Source organism: Trachurus trachurus (genome assembly GCF_905171665.1).
Source record: "Trachurus trachurus genome assembly, chromosome: 23".
NCBI classification, from domain to species: Eukaryota; Metazoa; Chordata; class Actinopteri; order Carangiformes; family Carangidae; genus Trachurus; species Trachurus trachurus.
Genome location: NC_139912.1, coordinates 17,036,588 through 17,061,023, shown reverse-complemented (window position 1 = coordinate 17,061,023; position 24,436 = coordinate 17,036,588). Strand labels below are relative to the sequence as shown.

Genomic DNA, 24,436 nt, shown 5'->3' with positions numbered 1-24,436 from the left:
TATTCAAACATTTACAGTAAGGAACAACAGGTATGTATGGTATTGGACAGTAATTCAGCACTAAACAATCTGCACTGCTGTCATTGTGTCAGGCATTACTGTAAGATACAGTGGGACAAGAACTTTTTTAGACTTACAGCTTCTCTAGAGAACAGATTTACTGTATTGTAATGTATTACAGCAACCACAGTAAAGATTTCCCATCTTTACAGTACGGTACTGTACTACAGCATTTTACAAGTAGGAAGCACTTTGACAGTATTGTACACTACAGTAATAATGGTTGATGCAGTACATGTACTGTACATTACTGTAATTTTACTCAGCATCACATAGGATTACAAGACAACCTCACAGAGGTGGAAGAGACTGAGCCCATTACAAACAATGGCATAAGGTTGAAAGAGATACAATGTAAGGATGACATTACTGTATCTTTGGGAATATTGAATCTGTTTCAATCGCTACATTTGACAGAGTGATGTAGATGAAAATGTGACTGGAACGTCTGGATGTGCAGGAATGATTTACAGTACTCTGTAGGTTCAGTTACTATAATACTGCAACATAGTTTACGTAAAGTTGTACCCAAAGAGTGTTTCTTATGTTTGTTGTAGATGACTGTAGTGTATTTTTCCTTTGCACAACGCTGTGAACAAATCAGAATGGCAAAGAGCATATGCAGTAGAAATGTGAAACATACATATTCTGTATCTCCACTAAATACAGTAATGTGTAACTTTACTGTAGTTTTCACATGGCTGTACCAGTAGTGTATAGTGCTGTCTGGAGCATTTTCAGGTAGTATCATCACTTTTTGCATTGGAAAACACTTAGAGAATAACGTGTCCTAATGAAAACATGACAAAGCCATTTGACCATCTTGTTCATAAACGATGATGTCAGGACTTCTCATTTTGACGACACTGACAGTTTCATTGACATGAGTACTTGCTTTTGAGGGATGGACAATCCATTTTGAGCAAGTGACGCGCTTTTGCAGGTTATCCACTAGGTTTTGCAGTTTGTGATAATTGTTCTGAGAAATGCACTAACTGTTGTGCAAATGTTAAGAGTGATGTGAGAATAGCACCAAAGCGACTGAGAAAAACTGTAACATGGGGTGGAAAACAACTTGGATGAGTGAGATACGCTGAATCCAATAAGATAGAAGAAAGAATGCTGAGAGCTCAAGATAAAAACTGCTTAATGGTGAAAACTAGCGATGAAGCACAGCAACAACACAGGTGAAAGCCAGAGGAGTGCTCGTGAATTAATGTTGGTTATAAAAGAGCTAACATCAAATGTGAAAGTGTGAAACTGTGTGAGGCCTCCCAGGTCACACCAACCCTCATGTTTCAGACAGAACAATACCCACATTTTGGGAGAGGCAGATGGGAGAATAGGAAAACTCTGTATCACGGCTCTCTGCAAATCTCCTCAAACATGAGGAGAAACATTCTGCTGTTGCTGCAGGATTTAGATTTGAAAAAATACAGCGAGTGCAGTGGTCCCTTGCACAGAAACCCCAGTCCAAAGCCCCACCAAGGCCGATTATCATCAACTTTGAGTTCACAACCGAGGGGTTAGCACTGAAAGAACCTTGGAGGGAGAGAGTGCCTTAAAATAACAGCCAAGTGAGCTGTTGGCAGGTCATCTGCTGCCCAGAGAGCGAGGGGGAAACTTCAGGAGATTAGAGGGATAATGCCAAGTAAAAGAGAAGTGAGATCTAAAAGGCACGAGTCTCGCTCTAGCTATTAGAGCTGTGTTCATTTACAAACCTTTCAACTTGAAATTGATGAATGTTTTGACCTCTTTGGTTAATCATTGTATCACCTAAAAGCCTATAAGGTTTATGTTTACAAGTGTGATATAGTTAATGCAGTTACTGTTCAGGACTCTCCTTCAGCTGGATAGAAATGTCAGGGTCACATCAAATACAGTAAGAAGCATATACCCTTCAATGTGAGTGGCCCGAAGATAGATAGATAGATAGATAGATAGATAGATAGATAGATAGATAGATAGATAGATAGATAGATAGATAGATAGATAGATAGATAGATAGATAGATAGATAGATAGATAGATAGATAGATAGATAGATAGATAGAACACTGCTGAAAAAACATACCCATTGTTTGCATGGAACAAAGACACTTTTAAAATGACCAAACCCTCAACATAATGAACATGAGAACCAAAAGTAGGAAAACACATAAAGAGAGAGAGAGAGAGAGAGAGAGAGAGAGAGAGAGAGAGAGAGAGAGAGAGAGAGAGAGAGAGAGAGAGAGAGAGAGAGAGAGAGAGAGATGCTAAAACCATTAAATCGGGTTCAAATGTTGAAACACAGGGCTGGTTAATGTGGTCCCAATAAACATGGCTCATGTCACTTTGATGGGTAATAACCTAAATGTGCCCACTGAAACCCACATGTGAAGATCTGGACTGAAACTAAATCCATTAGTTTCTGAAATGAGGTCAGAAGGCAAAGAAGATGAAACAGCATCACATCTACACAGACTGTAGTACTCACATGGACATACACTTACACTTATAGTTCACACTGGCCACTTCAACAAAGACATTTTCAGAGTCTAAGTGCTGAGGATTATTGTCTAATGCCAGTATAACAGTGTTTCAAATAAATAAAGACCACTGGGTCTAACTCTTCAGCCAACTGATATTAAATATTAGCCTGCCATTACCAATTTAAAATATCACATGTTATCTGATGTTGGCAAACACTGGTGTTTTATCCTGAGCAGTGAGATGCTGTTGTTGGTGCTGTTGACAGGTTTTGACATCAAGGTAGACTTTAGTATTTGATGTTAATGCTCTTTGTCTGTGGTGGTTCAGTTAGCATTTTACCTTTTTGATATTTCTGATTTACCCCTAGTACTGTACTGAAGTATAACTCTATTTCAGTAGTTCAATTTTATGCTACTTTATATTTCCACTCCTATAAATATTGTACTTTCTATTTGGACAGTTTGAAGTTAAAAGATTTTTTGATTGTTCATCATTAAAATTAAAACTCTGGGCCATGTAACATTCTTCAAGCTCACAGCAGTAGGCTACTGTAGCAGTAGATGTTTTGGGAGTTAGCTGCTCCATGAGTTTTATCATAGGCCTAATGGTTCTGTCGTTGGAGAAACACTCATGTTACGTCAAAAGTGACATAAAGGCATGCGTGAGTGGTGATAACAGACTGACTGAAACACTGAGGCTAACACCTGAAGCTTCCTCGTTTACACAACAGGAGATGGGCCGAAGCTGAATCGACAAAGTTAGTTCAAACAAAGTAAGAAAGAAAAGGTGAAAAGCTGCTGGCTCAGAGAAACAGAAGCAGTTCTGTTGGAAAGACTCCTGTCACACTGGTCGGTGTCCAGAGTCACTGACGCACAGACCTGACTGGTCTAAAGAGACGTCACAAGGGAACTGGATGGAAATGTTTCTGCTGTTATGTCAGTGATGTTATGAAGTGACAGTAATGACTCAACCTTAGCGTAGTAATGATCTAAGGCCATACTGTATGTACATTAGCTGTGGTCTGTGGGCACTTGGTCAGTAAATGTGTTGCTCACAAGCTAGAAATGCTAAATCCTTGTGAGTGTTACAGGTTCGTGTCAAAAGCAAACAGAGCTGCAGTGATGATGTCCCTGTCTCTTCTCAGAGCTCTGTGAGGTCCGAGGGGTTAAATGAGGTCCTGCCTCAGTCCCATAAGGCCTTATGGGAAATTCTGTAGCATGTCTGGCTCCTGAGCAGGAAACCAAACCCATAGGAAGCGCCTGCTGTACCCAAATGACTGGGACTGGGAATCTAGGAATCTGGTCTGTTCCTAGAGGAACTTAAAACATATCTTTATGTCTGAACCTTCAATTAGCACTCAGATTCTAAAGTTCAGGCTTTGTTCCTGTTCTCCTCCGACCGACCTCCAGTGAGTGGCCCCAGTCTCAGTTCAGACTGTCCAGATTGTTGTAATCATTCTATTCACCACTGCACCATCCCAAACAGTTGTTTTCTCTTTTAAGTGCCTCCCCTCTCTCCTTCCCCCCCTGTCTTCCACTCCTTTCTCTGTCTCCTCCAATATTCTAAGTCCTCCGACCCTCACAGTTACAGAGTCTAAATATGTAACTGTGGACCTTCTTCTGCTGCCTGCTGCAACACTTCACTCTTAGTTAATTGTGTTATTAGATATAGTTTGAACTGTTCTGGTTCTGCTCGAGGTTTCTACCTGTTAAAAGGATGTTTTCCTCACACTTTTCCAGCACTGTTGGGTCTGTACATACTATTATGAAGAGAAGGTAGAAAGTCTATACCTTCTGAGATAACTTTGCTGTGAATTGGTGCTATATAAATAAAACTGACTCAACTTGACTCAAACTGTGTTGTAACATCTCTTTAAATAACCAAATGACAACAATCCAATATGTACAGTCCTATAAGTAAATAACAGCATCAATAGTTCTTTCCATGCAGTGATCACATGAGATTGTTATGACTCTTAAATTAAAGAATAGGAAAAGTAAAATTACTGATAGTTTTTCTATTGTAAGTGTGTGCGTGTGTGTGTGAGAGAGAGCTGTACCAATCACATACCACCCATCAGTGAGAGTAAACCCAGGAGAGTCACATGACCTGAGTGATGCAGACGCCCCTTCACATCAACTGGAATTGTGACACATCTGAGGGTGGTTCTGTCATGTTTATGTGCACTGGTGACATTTGACCTCGTGAGCTTGTTTTGAGAAGTCAGCTTTTCAGTCAGACGTCTTCCACTGCCCTCCTGGGTGAGATTACGGGGAGACATTTGACCACATGTAGTGATAAAATGTCAGTGATGTGGAATGGGTTTACTGTCCAGCTGTTGCTACCAAACGTCCATTTCAGCACCTCTGAAGGTCTGTTTCACTTTGCATGAAGTCATACAGTAGCCCTAATAAATCTCTGAATCTCTCTCCCTGTCGGTGGCCTTCAGAAAAAAATTTCAGCAAACTTGTGTCATCTCCTCATGGTTGTCTTCTCCACCAACCAGTCAACTTACAGGGAATGTGGTCACAATGTCTCCCTAACCCTCAGGTCATTTTGCAGGATATCATGATTTCACAGTGGTGTTCACCTTCTATCTTTTGGATATTAGTCAAATAAAAAGTGGATTTATGAGTCCAATCAGTTCGTCTTAACTTCTTCAAATATTGTGTTAAATTTGAGGATGTTCTGTTAAAGTGTTACTGGGTGTCCAGTTTGTTTCAGTGTCAGGGCTCAGGTTCTATAGTCTGGATTATAGGACTACTTTCTGTATGTCTCCATTCACTCACCTTTCCCATCCCAGAGTGGGCGTGTCCCATCTTGACCACCACAGGGTAGGAAGGCGATGTCACCTGCAGACAGAGATGACAGCAGACATCAGCTGGTTTTTCTCCACCTCAGAACAAAAGTACAAAAAGCCATCATCCCTGGTTCATCGGCAAAGAGGTCAAAGGTTAAATGTCCAGTATATCTGCATTAGGTGTTTGTTTTGGCCACTTCTGGGCAGTAGAAACAACCGATCACATTCTACAGCTGACATGGAAGACTCTACCCAACCAATGAGAGTGCAGAAAGCAAAGCGAAATACTGACGTTAGGTGATTGGCCTCTGTCACTACAGTTTACACCTTTCCCTTCTCTAACTATTTTCAAAATTATTCTAATTCAAATCATATAATATCATACAACTGCAGAACAGAAGAAAACATAATAATCAGTTATTTTGCACAAGTGTCAAGTCTCAAAAGTGTGTAAGTATTCTCCTGAGTGTTCGTACATTTTGTTCTCAGCTAAGAACAAATCCTGGATAAGAAAACATTCATGAACGCTACAATCTTACGTAAAAACTAGGACTTATATCTAATATCTTATATATCTATATTATATCTATATTATATCTAACTAAAAACATTGTTCACAGCAGCTTTAAATAAAATGATGATATCAGTGTACAGCAGAAAGAAAGAATACACCCCATGCTTCAGACATTCAAACATGTACCTCTGATCTAAATGCACAGGAAGACACATAGACTAAATTATTTCCATTGCTTATTTTAGACATAAACTGTACATGAAGAGTCCAGAACCACTGAGACACCACAACACAGAGCCTGCCCCCAGCTCAGGGGGCGTGAGGTTCTGGGAAGCTGGGTGGAAGACCACAGTGACCAGCCACAAGCATGTTATTTCTTATCACTGGTAAATGTGAAGTGGATGAAGATTACATCAACCCGCCCTGCTGTTTAAACGCCCCATGATGAATCCACCGATATGATTGTAATGGGTGTAATCTAAAGAGGGATTTTCCACTTTTTACTGAGGCACTTTCACCTCTGTGTGTAACACAGTGCTCAGGTTACACAAGACGCCCTTAGATCACGATAGTTATAAAGAACAAGCAGCTCTACAGTGATCATTTAATGGCGTTTATTGCAGATTATCATCAGAACTGAACATGCACATGTGTGGTTCAGAACTCTGATGATGACTGCTGCTTCTGTTTAATATTATTCCAACCACTGTCCTCTTCTTCTGAAGTCATCTCCATTTCTTCTCTCAGTCTGAATTCGGCTCATTCTTTCCACTTTCCACATCATCATATCCAGAGGTGGACAAACTCCTTACAGCTTCATTACCTGAATCACAGTATAAATTTGAATATGACTCTGATGCAAGTAGATGTTGTTCACACTACATTTACCATGAGCCTCCAAGCGCACGGTGAAATTCTTGGACCGGCGCAAGACGGACATCTTGCCAAGAATGTTTTCATTCATCAAGATTTGAAGTCAGAGGTTTGAAGACGATCAGATACCGTCGTAGTTCCGACCGGGCACGGCTCTCCATTCCGGAACACCTCCATTCCGACACACTGCTGTTCCGAAACCCCCCCACTCCGAAACACAGCTATTCCGAACGTTCCCTCCGAAACACCGCTGTTCCGACTCCCCCTGCAGCTGTCCATGGTGCTGAACCACGGGATGTTACACTCTTGTCATGTGAAACGTGCGCTGCTCAGGGACTGGGCAGATCTGTCCCACTTGCTTCCCCCCCCCCCCCACTCCGTTGTGGGAGATCTCTACAGAGTAAAATAAATACACTTTTTTTTTCTCTCCCCCACTCCGCTCAAGCGCAGCTGAGGGGGGGGGGGGGTTCCGAATGGAGGGTTTTCCCCAACAGCCTTTTCGGAATAGTGGGGTCTTTAGAAAAAATAGTAAACCCATTACGAAGAATTGAAGTCTGTTTTCGGAAAGGCGGGATTTCGGAAAGGCGGGGTGTAACTGTTCCGACCAAAAACGGCGATTCGGCGGCGTTATTCTCATGACCCGCCGGGCAGCGCCCGCAAAACCGAAAGTAAGGAAACGCTGGTCGGCTCGCCCAGCATTTCTACCATTAATTAAAATAACAAAATAACGACAGAGACAAAACGATATATTTATCGAAAATGGAGCCATTAACAAGTGTGGGTAGCATAGATTCATCCACATGACTTTTTTATTGTCGCGGAATTTTTCGTTCTGCCGATGGAGAAACTCTTCGTTGTCCCTTTAAGTGAATGATAGGTTTCCAAATAGTTAAATACATTTAAAACAAATACTCAAGAACAGATACTAAAAGAACATACTTAATATTTTTACTCATTAGTCAAGTAAATGTACTTCAACGCTGCCTACCCCTGCATCCAACCAATCATCTTTCTGCCTAGCCATGGTGCAATCTAATATCATGATTTGTTTTAATGGTTTGGACCATAATGATGTTGGTCACAGGTTTCTACAGCAGGTATGTGTCTGCGTCACCTGATGATCAGTGGGAGCGAGTGACTCAGGAGAGCTCAGATGAAACAGTGTGAGCATGTGTTTGCCTGAGAGAGTGTTTTGGGTGGAGGGGGCCGCGGCCGCCCACTCTGTCTGGGCATGTTCCCTCCAGCCGTTCCCATCAACACGGCAATGACGGCAGACACTAAACAAGTTGGAGAGAGCTGACCACATCCTCTCCCCTGACGACACACTCACTGGTGTTTCCTGATTGATTCACTGACCATAAGAATGCACCTGACCTAACGATCAGGGAAGACTGTTTAAGAGTCCGGACAGAGACTTTAAACATCATACCAGTAAGTGAGAGGTTAGCCTCAGTGTATTGGAAATACTCCTACTCTTCCCTACAGCTCCTGAGCAGATAGGAAACCAGAAAACACTGAGCTGACTATGGTGGAAATATCAGTCAGTCAGTCAGACAGAACTTCATGAAAAATGGAACTTACAGTATGTTGACTAAGCTTGTGTACAACCATAGATATACTGACTAGATGCCGCCTTCTGCTTCTCAGCGTACGTCAATAGCGCCGCCATCTTGGTCCGGGGTTTCTGACCATAGACATAGTATATATGTCTGACAAGCAGTCAAACCCGGTCAGACCGATCATAAATATATGTCTGACACTTATAATAAACCAAATGGCTTGAAAATTGGTTGAATATTCAGTGAGTTATGGCGATTATAGTCGTTGATAGATCTCTGCCTCTGTTGACTAATGCAGTACGTAGACACGGCTTCCCCCGGACCAAGATTGACGTATTCCACTCAATAGAGCTGCCTGGGAACGTGGCATCTAGTCAGTATATATATCTATGGTGTACAACAAGCTGGTTAGCCTGGTCGCTAAGGAGACAACACCTGAACACCCTTTTTCAGAAAATGTTCAGGATCTTCCACACACAGACTTTAGCTCAGGTATATTAAACGCATATTTGCAGACTCATTTTATGTTATAATCTTCTCTACTCACTCCTCTGTACCCTTTTGTGAATGAATATTAATGCTGATGCGCAGAGACCAACAAAGAATCTTAAAATAAATACACATATTGTGTTAACAGTTACATGTGGTACTGGTCACAACAAGTTACTTCATCAGTGACAAAGTGGAAGACATAACACATGACAGACAGTAACCACGGACGGTTTCATCAAGTCTTTACAATCAGATTTACATAGGCTAAGTTGTGGGTAGTGCGGCTGTGTGCGTGCATGGTGGGGCATTTAAAAAAGAATGTGTGATGACTATTTTCTCAAGTCTCTGAGCTGCATCATGACACTGGAGTGAACTGAGACTGGAACCTCTCCCTCAGACATGAAGGAGGCTGTTTTATGGGAAGACTGTATTTCACAGTAATTTACTAATTTTTTTTATTCATTTATTTTTACAAGCCTGCGTTCTTAACACAACTAGACAAGATTGTGTTCTTAAAAAGCCTTGGTGGCTGTTGGGAGCTCTCAGATGTGGAACTCCTGGTTTAAGACTCCAAATTTCCATTTCTGTGCAGCACAGCTCCACTACGCCTTTTGTTCCCAGCAGAACTCTGTAAAACACATACAGTACAGTGTGGTAAAGACGTTAAGAAGTCACATGTTAACGAAGATAATTATACGGTGGCTGATTTCGCCCGTCTGGGTTTAATGTCGTAACACAGGCTTACTTCATTTACAGCAAATGTGCCAGACGACCAGATCTGGCCCACGATGGAAATACTTCGGGGAAGCCCTTCCACCCCCGCACACCTCCTCTCCCTCAGGCTGTACATGTAAAGCTGGTTGTAAGTGAGGAACGTGGGGCTGTCGCCCTCAGTGTCTCTGGTGAATCATACTCCCCGATGTCAAAACACCTCCATATGACATTCCAAAAAACAGACTGTAACAGAAGATGGAAGTTTCCAGATCCTGTTGACCACTTGCACACAGTGGTGAGACGTATTTCCGCTTCACAAAGTCCCGGCTGTTTACTTCAGGCTGTCAACTTTACCATAGTGCTAGCTGTATTTTGATTATCACATGCTTTACTCTTCATTCTTCATAGTTATTTTTGTGCATATTGTTAATATTATAGTAGGTTCAGCTTTGGGAATGACCACGTTACAGTACTACTTTTTTCAGTAACAAGGAATCAAAAAAGTTACTGTTTCCCTGTTATAACGCTACTGTTACTGACAGTAAAATGCGCCATTACTTGACTCAAGAAGTCCCATCACAAGATCATATACATATAAAGTGTACATTACTGTATATACTGTAGCCTATCCATCAACTAGACGGAAAAAAGCTGTTTATCTGGAACTAACCAACTCATTCAGTATTCCTCCGCACAGGCAGGACCAGCGTCTCTGAGCCTGCCTGTGTGGACGAGTGAGTTGGTTAGTTCCAGATAAACAGGAGGTTAGGGTTATGGTTAAAGGGTTAGGGAGGCAAGTCCAAGTAATTTGACATGTTTGAGCATTTTATTAAAAAAGTATGCAATAGTTACTTCTCCTGGTAATTAGTTACTTTTATAATGTAGTAATTCAGTTACTAACTAACTAACTAACTAACTAACTAACTGACTACAAAGTAGAGGTCTTCGGAAAAAACCGACAACCCGAAAACCCGAGGTTCCGACCCGACCCGGCTCGGGTTTGGGTCCACTCACAAGAAGTGACGCCGGGGCCGGGTCGGAACCGGTAGAGTTTGCCTCGGGTCTCGGGGCTCTTATTGTGAAAGGCCGGGTCCTACAGTACCCGAGAGGACCCGGCGATTGGCTGTCACAGCTGTCAATCACCCCCTCCCTCCCCCTTCCGTCCAATGCGAGGCTGCGAGCTGCCTGTGTGACTTATGTCACGTGATCAAAACAACTACACGACTCTTATGATGACGTCAAAGGTGACAGTTCAAGCAAAAGTTAGAGCCTAGGTCAGGACTCGGTGCAGTTAAAAAGTTTGTTTATTAACGTAACGTTATGGTTAATGGTTCAAAATGGTTGAACAATCGAGTTGCCGTAGCGTGTTGTTACCGCGGTATGCTCCGCAAAGCACATGGAAACTCCAAAATGATAACGTTAATTAAACAAGAGGAAATGACTGGTGGATTGGCGTTAGCAATGGCTAAGAAGAAGGATTACAGTACATGACCATCTAAACAAGAAAAAGGAGACGTGGATTTATTTCTGTTCACATCACGTTATGGCCAGGGGGGCTGGCAGCGGCCGCAGCCGGAGCAGGTAGAAGAAGACTACGTTTAGGTAAGAAACAGAAAGTAAAAACAAGTCTTATTTACGCTAGACAACTTGTATTAAATAATAAAGCAACTCGGGCATTTCGGGTCCACGGGTTTTTAAGGGTTCGGCTCGGGTTCGGAGCTCATATTTACAATAAAAGCTCGGGGCCAGTCGGCTCCGGGTCCAATTTTCACGGGTCCATTTGGGTTCGGGTCCGTCAAATTGGACCCGTGAAGACCTCTACTACAAAGTAAAGGGCCCAACACTGGTTTTGTATTGTATTGTGTTCCAAGCATTTTCAATAATAACTGATCGCATTGTAGCTCGGACGGAACAACGCCGAGACGGAAACCCCACTCTCTCCCTCCGCCGGTCTGCAGTTCATCCTCCCAGACCAGACGCACCGACATCAACCCTCCCTCACCTTTTCCACTCTGTACAATATCATTCATTCATCCTCAACATTCCATCCCATTAAATCATCTGATGGCACATTGTTGTGGCGCTGTCCTTGCTAGCGAATGTATGAAAAGATGTCAGTTGCAGAAGAGTTCATTTGCAAAAGCAGATAACTCCAAAGTTGAGTGGCTTTGACCAAGGAGATGAGACATAACAAAACGGACGTAGCTCAAAAAAAATAAAGCTTTATTGAAAACAACACTATGCAAAGAATAATTCAAAAGCATCAGCTCATTTTTTTCAAAATGGCATTTATCTGCTTTTGCAAATGAACTCTTGGTATGTCAAGCTGACATACTGGGTTATCAGAGATAACCAGACTCGATGCAGAGTAGAAGGAAAGAACACAGAGATCTTCTCTTCTACAGACTCAGGGCATCAGGAGGGAAACAGTAGCCACCTGGAAATGCTTTAATGTCTGGACGGCCTGTGCTGAGGGAACAGCCTGGTAACGAGTCATAACAAGTGACCCATAAAAACAGGTACAAAACAAAAAAGTGAATGGTTCGGTTGTCTGCTGGCTATGTAACCTGCTGGCTTTGTTCACCTTACTCCTGCACTGTGTGACGCCGCGTCATCTAGTGTTTACCGTGACGCAACTGCCAGCTGACCCAGAGGTCACGATGAGGACAAGAGGACCATTTGCAATCAGAACAGATGTATTTTCTCCACAGGCTCCACTTCAACACAACTGTACCTGACTGCACAAACCTCCACAAATGATGACAAATGTCATACAAACTGATACATTATGGTAGAAAAGCATGGCAACAGGTGATCCTAGTTTTATAATGTACAGCTGTTTGTGTACAGATGTTGACCATGTCCGTGGTGAAACTCTCACAAGGAATTTAGCAGGATCTCAAACTATAGGCGTGAGCCTGACGCACAGCTGCTGTTCCTCCAATATACTCCATGACACATTTAAATGTTGTTATGGTAACGCTCATCTGGCCTGAGGTACAGCTAACATAGATCCCCACTGTGTTAAAGTGTGAACTGGAAAGGTAGTGCAGTATGTGTATTATTGTGGAATGTCAGCTCATCTGGCTTCACTCAGGTGCTGCTGCGTTTCCATGAGGGACACAACTGAGTGGAAAAAGACAACTTATTCCTCTGAAGATGGAAATTTCCAGGGTGGACGCTTCCTGACTTCACAGAGGTGCTGATGGAGGAGTGACAGAGAGATGGTCTGTGGCATCTCCAGCTCATTAACTCAGTATGTAGGAGATGAACAGGAGACCCAACACTGGATTCCTTGGAGTAGAGGAGTTGTGGAGGAGGTGCAGATGTTGATTTAGATGAGCTGTTGTCTCTTTAGGAGGAATGACCCGAGTCAGGAGAGGCATGTACCACTGATGTACAGGATCTAAGGTGGGAGAGGGGAACGTTGTGGTTGATGACGTTGAAAGCTGCAGTCATGGGCGTGGTAGTGGGGGGCAAAGGGGACCTGACTACCCAGTGCCCGTGTAGGGAGAAGGCCCATGAAAATCCTGAAATTATTTTTTTTGTGTGTGATGTTTTTATTTCGAATGAATTGCCCCCCCCAATTAATTGGTGTCATAATTTATTTCAAATATATTGATAACATCAACTGAGAGAATGAAATCCGTGTCAAAGTCCTCCCAACATATTGGACATGCTGGGGGCCCCCTCTCGGAGGCGCAAAATGGTTTAGTCCGCCCATAGACAGCGGCCAGCGACAAGTGTAACGTCAGTGAGCCAAGATTGAATGAGGCTAGCTTTCATCATGCCACCCAAAAAACATAAATCGGGGTATCAGAAAAAGAAAGAAGGCAGAATTAGGGGAAGCAACTGTTAAAGGGATATTTCAACATTTTGGCAAATTGGCCCATTGCCATAATCCCTATAGTTTTAGGAGTAGATTTAAAAACATGTTATCTCCACCTGACCCTTCACTGTAGTGAGTCTTGTGCAGTGTTGGGCATGTTACTTTAAAAAAGTAATTAGTTATAGTTACTTTCCCTAAAAAGTAACTGAGTTACTCCATAATACAAGTAACTAATTACCAGGAAAAGTAACTATTGCGTTACTTTTTTTAATAAAATGCCCGTAGTGACGCAGCGTCATGGAGCCTGCCTGTGCAGAGGAATTATTAGTTCCAGATAAAGGGCTTTTTTAGTTGATGGACTGAAAAAAATGTGTATATGATGTACACTTTAATGGGAGTAGCCTATTATTTTGTGACGGGACTTCTTGAGGCAAGATTTTATTGTCAGTGACGCTAACGGCACTATAACGGGGGGAAGAGTACATTTTTGATTACTTGTTACTGAAAAAAGTAGCGCAGTTAGTAATTCCCATCACTGGTCTTGTGTTTGCCTTGCTGAGCTACTACAAATCCCCCTGTATTCTTGTGAGAGTTCAGATTGGGAGCTGTCAGGGCAGAGCCGCTTGTAATATCTCAGTCATCTCACAGGTGGTTAATATTACACATGGTTAACCAATAGGACCTAATAAGAGGACACAGCCACTGCTCCAGTTCAGTCCACTCATTTTATATAAACACACATTTGTTTGAAAGACGGTGTTAAGCACATGTGCAGACTGCATTAAAGAGGAGCTATTTCAGTCCAGCTCCTCTGCGGTCAGGCTGTAGTGGGGACAGGCCTTATTAGTGCTAATCAATTCACTAACCTACATTCCTGCTTCAGGAGGAGAGGGACAGATGGGCCTGGGGCGAGCCGGCCCTGCAAAAATCATCAGCACTGTGCCACATTCCTCTCAGTCTAAAAGGAAAAGTGATGTTTCTTTCACATTTTCCAGAGTCTCCTGCAGTATTAGGTCTCAGGAAAGGTCTACTTAGTCGGTCCTGGCATCTCAGTCAGACTGTGTCCAAACCTGCGTCTACGAGTCATGCCGACGCAAACAGGCAGACAGTCCTCGTGCTGATTTATTATAGGACTATGCAGGAAGAACCAGGGAACTTCACAGGGAGGTCAGAGGTCAGGGTTACACACTACTGCTAGATCTCACACTTGTCTTGTTTCCAAAGAAACACGTTCGGTGAAGGCAGCTGGAACTTCTGAACATTTCATTGTTAGAAGATCCAGGACCTTTATGCTTTGTGCTTTACTGTGGTTTGTCATTGTTAGAGGTGACAATTGAAGGTTTTTTAAAGTTACTTTAAAAACAGCAAGAGTAAGAGTGAAAGGTAAAGTATTCAAATGTTCGACAACAAACTCATACAGTTGTTTTTATTGAACTCAGGGGCACAGGTCAAAGACATTGACATTCTTTTCAATGATCATCAATTAACCCTTTGCTCATTATTTGTCTTGTCTGTTACATTTAAATTCAAGCAGCAACAGTAGTCTGTGAGAACAGGAAGTGCCTATAGCTTAGCTGGTAAACTTTTAAAATGCTACAAAGATGTCACATGTTACACGATGAAACAACCTCTCTCATCAATATGTCCTTGAACCTTTGTGCCAAGGTTAAAGTCACTTAAAGAGGAGAGGAGTCCGCCTATGGACTGGTGTTGAAAATTAGCACTTGTGCTAAACACACTCAAGCAAAGCATCTGGTCTGTCCACTGGAACAGTCTTAATGTATTTGTGATGTCCATATCAAATAAATAAACATAACATAACATAGGAGGACACTGCATCTTGTGAGGTCAACATGACCTTTGACCTTTAACCACCAAAGTCTCATCGTCAAGTTTGTCTCATTGTCAAGTTTGTCTCCAATTTGAACTAGTCCTACCAAGGCAGTACTGAGATGTCCATGAGAATGGGACAGATGGACGGACAACCTGAAAACAACACGTCTCCAGCTCTGTCTGTCACCAGTGTACAGAACTAAAACCCTGACTCACAGTTCACGAGGAGATGCAGAAAGTGCATCAGGTGTAAACACAGACGGTGCTGCATGTGTGAACTCACATAGATGTCTGAAACAGATAACAGTGACAGAGTCGCACTAAACTCTCCAAATGACACATGATCAGTGCTGATAAGGCTCAGTACATGAAGGGACACACGAGGAGAGAGGAGTTCACATCTCTCTGCAAAGCAGAGGAAGGAAGGGCGGGTTTCAGAACAGTGCATACCAGGACTCAGCCCAAACGTCAGCACCGCCACTGCTTTCAATTAAGAGCCGGGACACAGGGAGGAGGAGGTGGAACATCAAGGAGGAAGATGTTTTGGAACAGCTGGACGTGGCAAACCCAGTTTGTATTTATACCAGCTGTGCAGCAGCAGGGCTGGGTGGTACTCTGCAATACACTGCTGCAATGTTACTGCAATGACAACATCACACTGGCTTAAACAATGCACCAGCCTTCATAGAATATAATATACAGTATATTCTACACAGGAAAAGTCTACATGTATATGATAGCGCTGACCCGCTGTTTCCGTGTTTGGAGAATAATATTAAGACCTATTCAGACACCTCAGTAGTTAGAGGAACTTTATGAATTTTTAACAACAAATTAATTGTTGTTGTTGTTGTGTTGTTTCTGTTTTTACTAGTGATTTGCAAAGTTTATTGAAAGATTTGATTTGTAAAATATCCAGTCAATAATTTCTGAAGAAACAATATATACTACAATATATAAAACAACGATACTGAATGAATAGTGTTAAAAAATCAAAAAAACATTAATGACAAATCATTTTGAATCACAGCATAGCTAATGCACACAAATTGTTTCACAAAAAGTTTTCATGCACAAGGGACTCACGGGCGGCCATATTGGGTCAGTCGACTTGCTCTGACTGGCTGCAGTAGATGGTGATCCAGTCATCTGTACTAAAAACCGACTCATAACTCTGTGAAATTTTGACCGTATATACTGTAGCTATCACTTTAGCTACGTATTTGCATAATAATATTATGGTGTTACTTTGATAGAAAGGTACATGATAAAAATGATTCGTGATTATGCAGTATCATAACTGCATTTCTGATGTTCATAACAAACCAAACCGTTTGATACTCGGACGAAACTGAGGAGGGAGGGGGAGCGAGCGGACAGACGCAAGGTGGCAGCCATCTCTCTCTCTCTCTATATATATATATATATATATATATACATATATATAAGAGATCACAGGAAGGGGATGCTACAAAATAAAGGAAGTGGAAACAGGAAAGACTGCTGCTTTTTACTTGTGACAGTTAATCCAGTGTCAACTGTGACCCAAATTCAGACATTTGTCTTCAAAGCCTGAAATACACATGATGAAATCATTAAGTGAGTAAAAAGCAAGTACAGAACATTTTGTGAATTGTGTTTGTTTCTTTGTTTGTCACAGTACTTGCAAACCTTTCGATTAGTTTTATGACCTCAGGATGGGGATCAGTACTTTAGGAGGCTGTGGTTATGACATAAGGCCTGTATCATATGGAGAGAGTCTTTTCCTCAAAGAAAAACTGCTCTTATATAATTTCGGGGACATTTGCATGAGTTCCACAGTTTCTAATTGGAATTCAGGTTCAGGTCCAGGAGAAACACAGAACAAACACAAAGAGGGAAGAGATCCCCGTAACAAAGACGCTGTTATTGTACGCTATATGTAAACACCATTATGAATTTCTTAACAGCTAGAAAAATAATTGCGTAATGTGACTATGTTTCCATACTGTGCACAAATGTTTGTGTAAAGTCTCATGTCTGGTTAACGGGGGATTCCAGTCATAAAAATTAAAGTGGGATGACTTCCCTCCTGCTGTGGTTTGTTCAGCAAGTCATGGTCATGGTCAGCTCTGGTCAACAGAACCAAGCCCTCCTGGTCGGGGCCAAGGGAGGGTTCATCACCACCCCCGCTCACACTCAGCCACCCAACAGACCAACAACAGTTTATCATGGCTCAAAACAAACACTGGTGGAGTATGTGATCCTCCATGGAGACAACCTAACAAACACAGACACATGATATCAACAGAAAGGATTGCTGATCAAAACCTAAGAGTTCACAGGTCACAGGATGATTCAGAAAAATATCTGCTGTATTTTCATGTAAAACTTGACCATAAAATCCTTTAAATGAAACTTTCAGTTTGAACACCTCTGCTTTTAAGTGGACATTAGGACATGATTTAAATTAAAAAAACAAAAAACAGCAGTTTATGCTATATAGTTATGATGCTAACATGCTGGCTCAGAGTTGTCCATTTACAGGTGCATCCTCTTTAAGATCAAAGAGGTTGTAAACCTGGTAAACGTACTGAGATATGGCCCATAGCACCGTTTAATGAAACAGCACCCCTACGACCACAGGTGTACCAAACCTTAGTTGTCATGGGTACGGTAATTAACGTGAAGTAAACACTTTACTAAGAGCAGCGTGTCTTTACTCATTGCCATGGTTACTAAGGTAATGGCCATGGCTTGGTTAGGTTAAGGAAATGTCAAGTTACCGTAAGTACTGAGTCAACACCCTTTGTTGACATGGTTACAATAATAACAACAAAAATATGATAGCACATACAGTAGAAACAATAAACAGCTACTTTCATGTCATGCTCTGTCTCATGTTGTACAACTTCCATCTGACCTGGGCTCTTCTCTTTGCTCTAGTCATAATTACTAATAGGTCACTGGATGTTGCCTAGCAACAAAATGTCATTATGGGTCATGATAACCTGTTGCACAGATGAAGTATGGGCTCATTTCTTGTGAGACAGAGTAGGAAGTGATGAGAAGTGTAAAGCTGCGTATATATTACACCAAAGCAACAGTGTTGCGTAGTCGCACGACTTGTACGTGTTCATTTGTGTTCCTCGGCCCAGTAACAACGTCCTGTGAAGGCGCTCGCAGGTTGGAGAGTTTCACCGCCTTCTCTGGGGACTGTGCCGGATGTTTCCAGCGCTACTGAGGCTCAGCAGTGTCCAGTTTGACCAGACCTTGTTCAACACTGATTGGCTGTCGAGGGGCGGACTTGTTGCAGGTCTGTCACAGGCTCAAACTGGATGCTGCGTCATGCCATTGACTTTGTATGTAATTTCGTCGTGCCACAAATAAAAGTTGCTTTTGGTGTGTACACAGCTTAAAGCAACACTATGTAGTTTCTGGGCGGTGTCGCGCCAGCTGCAACTGCACTCTGCAACTTTCCTGGGCAGGTAAGAATTTAGGTTTTCCGTGTTCGGAAACTAGATAGTGTTGCTTTAAGACTGTGGAATTAAAGGTCCAGTGTGTAAAATGCGGGGGGGGGGGGCATTCCATCTAGCATTCAGATTATAGATTACAGCGCTCACTCACACTCGCTTGCACTCACCCCTTCCGACGGCAAAGTGACGGTGGCCTCTGAGGACAAAAATGATGACTGGGAGTATGTCAGGATGTCTGCTGTTTCCTACTCCTTCTTTGTTGGTTTATTTATGAATGTGAAACATACAAACATGGCGGTGCAAGATGGAGACACTTTCTAAAGCAAGACCCTTGTTATATGTATTATATAAAAGAAGAATTATAAGGCCACGAAAACCAAACACATTTTTTTTATAGCGATTATATACTGATATAAATACAGTATATTCATGGGTAGTATATTCCGATTTTGTCAATAATCCTTGCCAATTATTACACACTGGACCTTTAACGGAGCAGTAATCTGTGAAATGATGAGTCAAAGAACACTGAAACCCTCTGAAGGACAGTCTACGTTCTACACTCACAGTTAAAAAAATAGATGAAAATGCATTGCAGCGACCAGCTGATAGTGATCAGAACCTATTTTTAAAGAGCCTGAACTGGAACATTGCGTGTGTCATAATGCACAGAACTCAAGAGACCTCTGGCTTTCATTGTGTGTTCAATGACGATGTGGTTTTCTTTACTTCCCACAGAAGGGTTCATTCTTAAAATAATAGTTCTTCTTTAAGCAAGGGTCAGATGACTCATTCTTAAAACAGTTACTTTCCAAACATCACGGCTTGATAAAGCTGAAGTGGCTTTGGAATGAGAAGCCTGAACAATGGGGTTAAAAAAAAAAAAAACACAGGGGTGTCCTGACTGTCTGATGTCATATCTAAATTTAACCGTGGGTCCCTCCACCCTCCCACTGTGTGACATCAGCATCCTGTGGACCCGCTCTTAACACACATGACCTCTGACCTGCTGATGACTCACTCCACCATCTTCCCTAAAATTAACTTTCTCTTGCCCTCTCCCACGCACACCTTCTCTGCACTGCTCAGGTTTCTGGGAAACGCTGGCTTTTACAGTTTTCTGAGCAGAAACTGAAACCGCTCTGTGTTAGAGAACTCCAGTTGAGCTGTGAACCAGAATCGAGCTAGTAAAACCTAAACTAAGCTGAAACCATGCATCAACATTTGAGGCTGAAACATTAAGGTGACCAAAAACTGTAGTTTCTCTAATGGCCACTGGAGTCTGGCTCCGACAGCGTGACAGTCTCCATGAACTCTCCCGTTAATATATCCAATGCCACAGCAGTAATAAACATGACTGCTGCCTGGTACAAACACAAGTTTGGTCCCTAGAGCTAATTTCCTCCTCCATGTTTATTTAAGTCACCTATTTACAGTTTATAAAAGCTTAAAGTTTAAAGTATGGCTCTGCAAGAGAAGTGGACTTGTGGTTCACAAAGAAATGTACAATCACCACATTCTTCATTACAGTAAAATCCACTTACACACAGGTTTAATCAGCTCAGGTGAAGGGAACACAAGAGCCCTGTTCTCCATGGTGTAGAATATTCTACAGGCACCTACGTCCCTCTTTCCCCTCAGCCTGTTGTTACTTTCGTTGTCATTTTTCAATGCCAAAGTTGACACTCCTCCCTCACCTCTGCATTCTTTCATCATTTCTTCATTATCATTTTTTTAACCTCAGTAGATTCATGATTTTGGTTTACATTGACTCATCCTGCTCTCATGTTCATCATATACAAGGTTTAAAGATTTTCAACTTGAATAATTTGCGTGATTTGTTTTTTATTAATTGTGTTATGTATTCTACTGAGGTCACTCCTTATTCACAGTGTTGGGCAAGTTACTTTAAAAAAGCAATTCAGTTAAATAAGTTATAGTTACTAGTTACACTCTAAAAAAAAGTAACTGAGTTAGTAACTGAATTATTACATTATAAAGTAACTAATTACCAGGAAAAGTAACTATTGTGTTCTATTTATAAAATGCTCAAATATGTCAAATTACTTGGACCCCCCCCCCAACCTCCCGTTTATCTTCCTCAGCACAGGCAGGCTCCAGTGTCGCGGAGCCTGCGCGAAAAAATACTGAGTGAGTTGGTTAGATCCAGATAAACAGCTTTTTTCCAATTATGGACTGAAAAAAAGCATATCGTACACTTTAACAGGTGTATTATTTTGTGATGGGACTTCTGGAGTCAAGTAACAGCGCATTTTATTGTCAGTAACGGTAGCGTTATAACGGGGGAAACAGTAACTTTTTTGATTACTCGTTAATGAAAAAAGTAGCACCGTTATTCCCATCACTGCTTATTCATAAATGACAATAATGTTTTGGATTAAAAATGTCACATGTTGTCTGATGACCTAGTTTGGAAGAAACTTTGCAGGACAAAATGTTCATATGACCAAACCAAGTAGCTTTTTTTTTTTTTTTTAATATATTTTTTGGGCTCACATCAGGCATTCTCTCAACCTTAAGGCATTCCTCAAAGCTATTTCCATGCTGTCATATGGCCATGTTTATGGTTAGGTCTGGTGTCTCTTTGTCTCATGCAGTAATACAACGTAATTATTTTGTGGGGTTTCCTGACCGCACACACACCAAATATGTACAGTAGAGTACGGCTGGGGACCCTGCGTCTGAACAGGGAGTCCTGTGGTTGCATTTGGCCGGCGTGAGCAGCCTTCTGACAAGATTTTATTGCAGGGAGAGTTCTATTGTGAGCACGGCCGTGGGTCAGGGCCATATTTGTGTTTCCTCCCCTCATGTCTTAACTGCTGCATCAGATGATGGACATGCCAGAGATGGAAACTGGTAAATTCTGCTGAAATAGCTAATGAGACCACCACCAGGGCTTGATGTCACTTCCTATTCAGCTGGAAGGAAGGAGTTCAGTACCTCCTACTGTTCAGCCCTCAGCGACAGAGACTGAAACCTGACGTCATGTCACTCCAGACAGAATGCATTCAAGTTAAAGACATTCAGAAAAGAGACATCTGAAGTCAGCAGACACACTTCAGACAGATGGGGTCAGTCTGACACTGATCCGAATGAAGCAGTTTCTAAGCAGGTTCAAAAATGTTCTGATGTAACCACTGTCTCTTAAATTTGTCTTTATTAACCTTAGAAAAATGACAAGCTGTTGTGAGGGATGTTTGACATGAACAATGTATTACCCCAGTTCTTCTCAGACCTGTTATGTGTTTTACTGTAGCTCACTGTCTCCATATACTCTCTCTATTATTCACCTGCTTCAGATACAACAAGTGTGTAAAAGTGCTTAGTTACTGTCAACCCATAGCCAGATTAAACAGAACCTAATGAGAAAGGTGTTTCCTTGCTACCAGCCAAGAAGTCGGACAGAGATCTGTCTCCCACTACTAGATCCCAAATCCTCCTGACACCCTCAGATCTGAGGTCAGTGCTCTTTGTAATGAGGAAACATCCAATTACAGTTCTCCTCCTGTGCCGGCTTCCCACTGCGTCCTCAGAGCCGGGGTTATACTGTCTGTCCCACTTAACTTGAATGGCACATTGGCCTGGTGAGTGGAGGCGGGACGGACGCCGCCCCTCGGTGACCGTCGCTCCTGGCGGTGCTATCTTTTCAAGTTTGGCCTCATCCTGTGTGTCTTGTCAGTCGAATGAAAGGTATTTCCTTTGAGTCACCGCTCTGTTCTCTCCTGTCAGCCCAGAACCATGCGGAAGCCCTTAAAGCCCTCCCTATACAAAGCTGCTGTCTGCTCCCTCAGAGGCTGCTGGTCTCAGAACAGGCCTTTTTTTTTCTATAATTGGACTTTTTCAGATGAAATGCACTTTGCTCTGCATTATGTTTACAGTACGTTGGCCTAGTTTGGTGACATCATTTCCAGAGGGTTCTGACTTTTTTCTGTTGTGTGGATCACATATATCTGTCCTATTCTGGAGTCTGGGGTTTGATCTGGTTTCATTTCTGTTGAAGTAGAGCAACAGTTTTACATATGAGAGACCCACAATAGTATTGGTCTTTATACAATACTCATAAATGGTCTTATTGTGATACGAACAGTAGCATGAAGGAAATGGCTGAGGAAGCCAAAACTCTATGTAAGGGTCTACTTCACTACCTGTTATTGTTCTACACTGAGTTGTACGTATTCTATCATACAGATGCAGGATGAGCATGTGTGTGTTATACTCTCTCTCTCTCTCTCACGCTGACACACACACACACACACACACACACACACACACACACACACACACACACACACACACACACACACACACACACACACACACACACACACACACAAATAACTGACATACTTCCTTACCTTAAACTGCAGTTATTTCTATATATCTGTACTACCTCAACGTACTGTGCAATATACAATTCGTATGCTGAACATCACTTTCCTATATACGGTGCATATCATTTATTTTTATCTATTTATTTTATATTATTGAAAGTGTTTTTTATATTGTATTTTTATGGTATTGCTTTTTTTGCGCTGAAGGGGGCTCTAATTTCGTTATACAGAGAGTATAATGACAAATAAAGGCATTCTATTCTATTCTATTCTATTCTGTTCTATTCTATTCTATTCTATATGCTATGATCTGGTTTTAGGTGAGCTATGGGTGACTGGCTTCCCTCAGCATAGCAATCACAGTCTGGCATCCGGTTAATCATTCTCTATTTTTTCCTCAAGTGATACCAACTTTGACCCTGGCCTCCTCAGAGATGTGACATTAGTCTGCAGAAGGCATTCATAGCTTAGGGCCACTGCCACACACACACACACACACACACACGTGAGTGAGAGGGCTGATGAGGAGGGAAGCAGCTACGTACAGCACAGAGCGTTTACCATGTTTTTATTTAAATGGCAATTATTGTCTAAAACACAGGGGAAGCCTGACTTCCCTTCGGTCATCTGCAAGCCAAGAATACACAATGAGCCCACACACACACACACACACACACACACACACACACACACACACACACATGGTGAGCAGCTCTTGTTCATGTACTCTGACACAGATAGATCAGAACTTGATACTTGCTGCTACAGCCCAATAAATATATTTCTGTTTTGGGTTCGTCTCAGTTTAGGTTTAACCCTGTAAGTAACTTCCCATCAACCTCCTTCATGAAGTCCCTGTTCATGTATTTTTTCCTCACAGACACCAGTGGGCAACGTTAAGTTTCCACCCACACTCTGAACAAACAGAGGAGGAAGATGATGCACATTCAAGTCCATCTGTTCTTCAACACAGACAATGAAGCACACATCTAATGAACAGTCAATCGGAGAGTGGTAGCCTATGTTACATAAATGCTATCATTGGCTGGATTGTTATATACATCAAAAAGCTGTAAATGTTTGTGCAATGAAGGCTCATGCTGTGGATTTGTGTGTGTAATCAACACTGGTTGAGGTTCTGTAGGAGAAGTCAGACTTCAGTTATACACCTGTTAGTCTGGATCCGTTCACCTCTTTTAGTCTGTCCAGGGATTTGTTGGTAATATGATGAACCAGCAGTCTGTTCCTATACATCCTGTGCATCACTTTATTCCCTTATTAGGTTCAAGGTCCTTCTCTGAGCCTGATTCAACTTGTTATCTTGGATATACTGTATGTTAGGAATGCAATGCTGCCCGAGCTCTTAATGTATCATTGAATTATGGGCGAGGGTTATAATTTTTTTCAGAATTCTAAAGAAATGTAAATGTAAATACATAAATGTCATGTTGCTGATACATATGAATTCCTCCTTCCATCAGCTT

General features: G+C 42.0%; 1 protein-coding gene across 3 annotated transcripts in view; it reads right to left on the bottom strand.

Moving 5' to 3' along the window:
- syn3 (synapsin III) overlaps positions 1 to 24,436 on the bottom strand; it is a gene marked incomplete at both ends in the record, with an annotated part of 86,402 nt that overhangs the window by 11,069 nt on the left and 50,897 nt on the right. For all 3 annotated transcript variants that reach the window (XM_083999741.1, XM_083999743.1, XM_083999742.1), the window contains one exon: positions 5,321 to 5,383. In XM_083999741.1, coding sequence (XP_083855867.1) covers positions 5,321 to 5,383 — 63 coding nt within the window. The remainder of the gene's footprint in view (positions 1 to 5,320; positions 5,384 to 24,436) is intronic.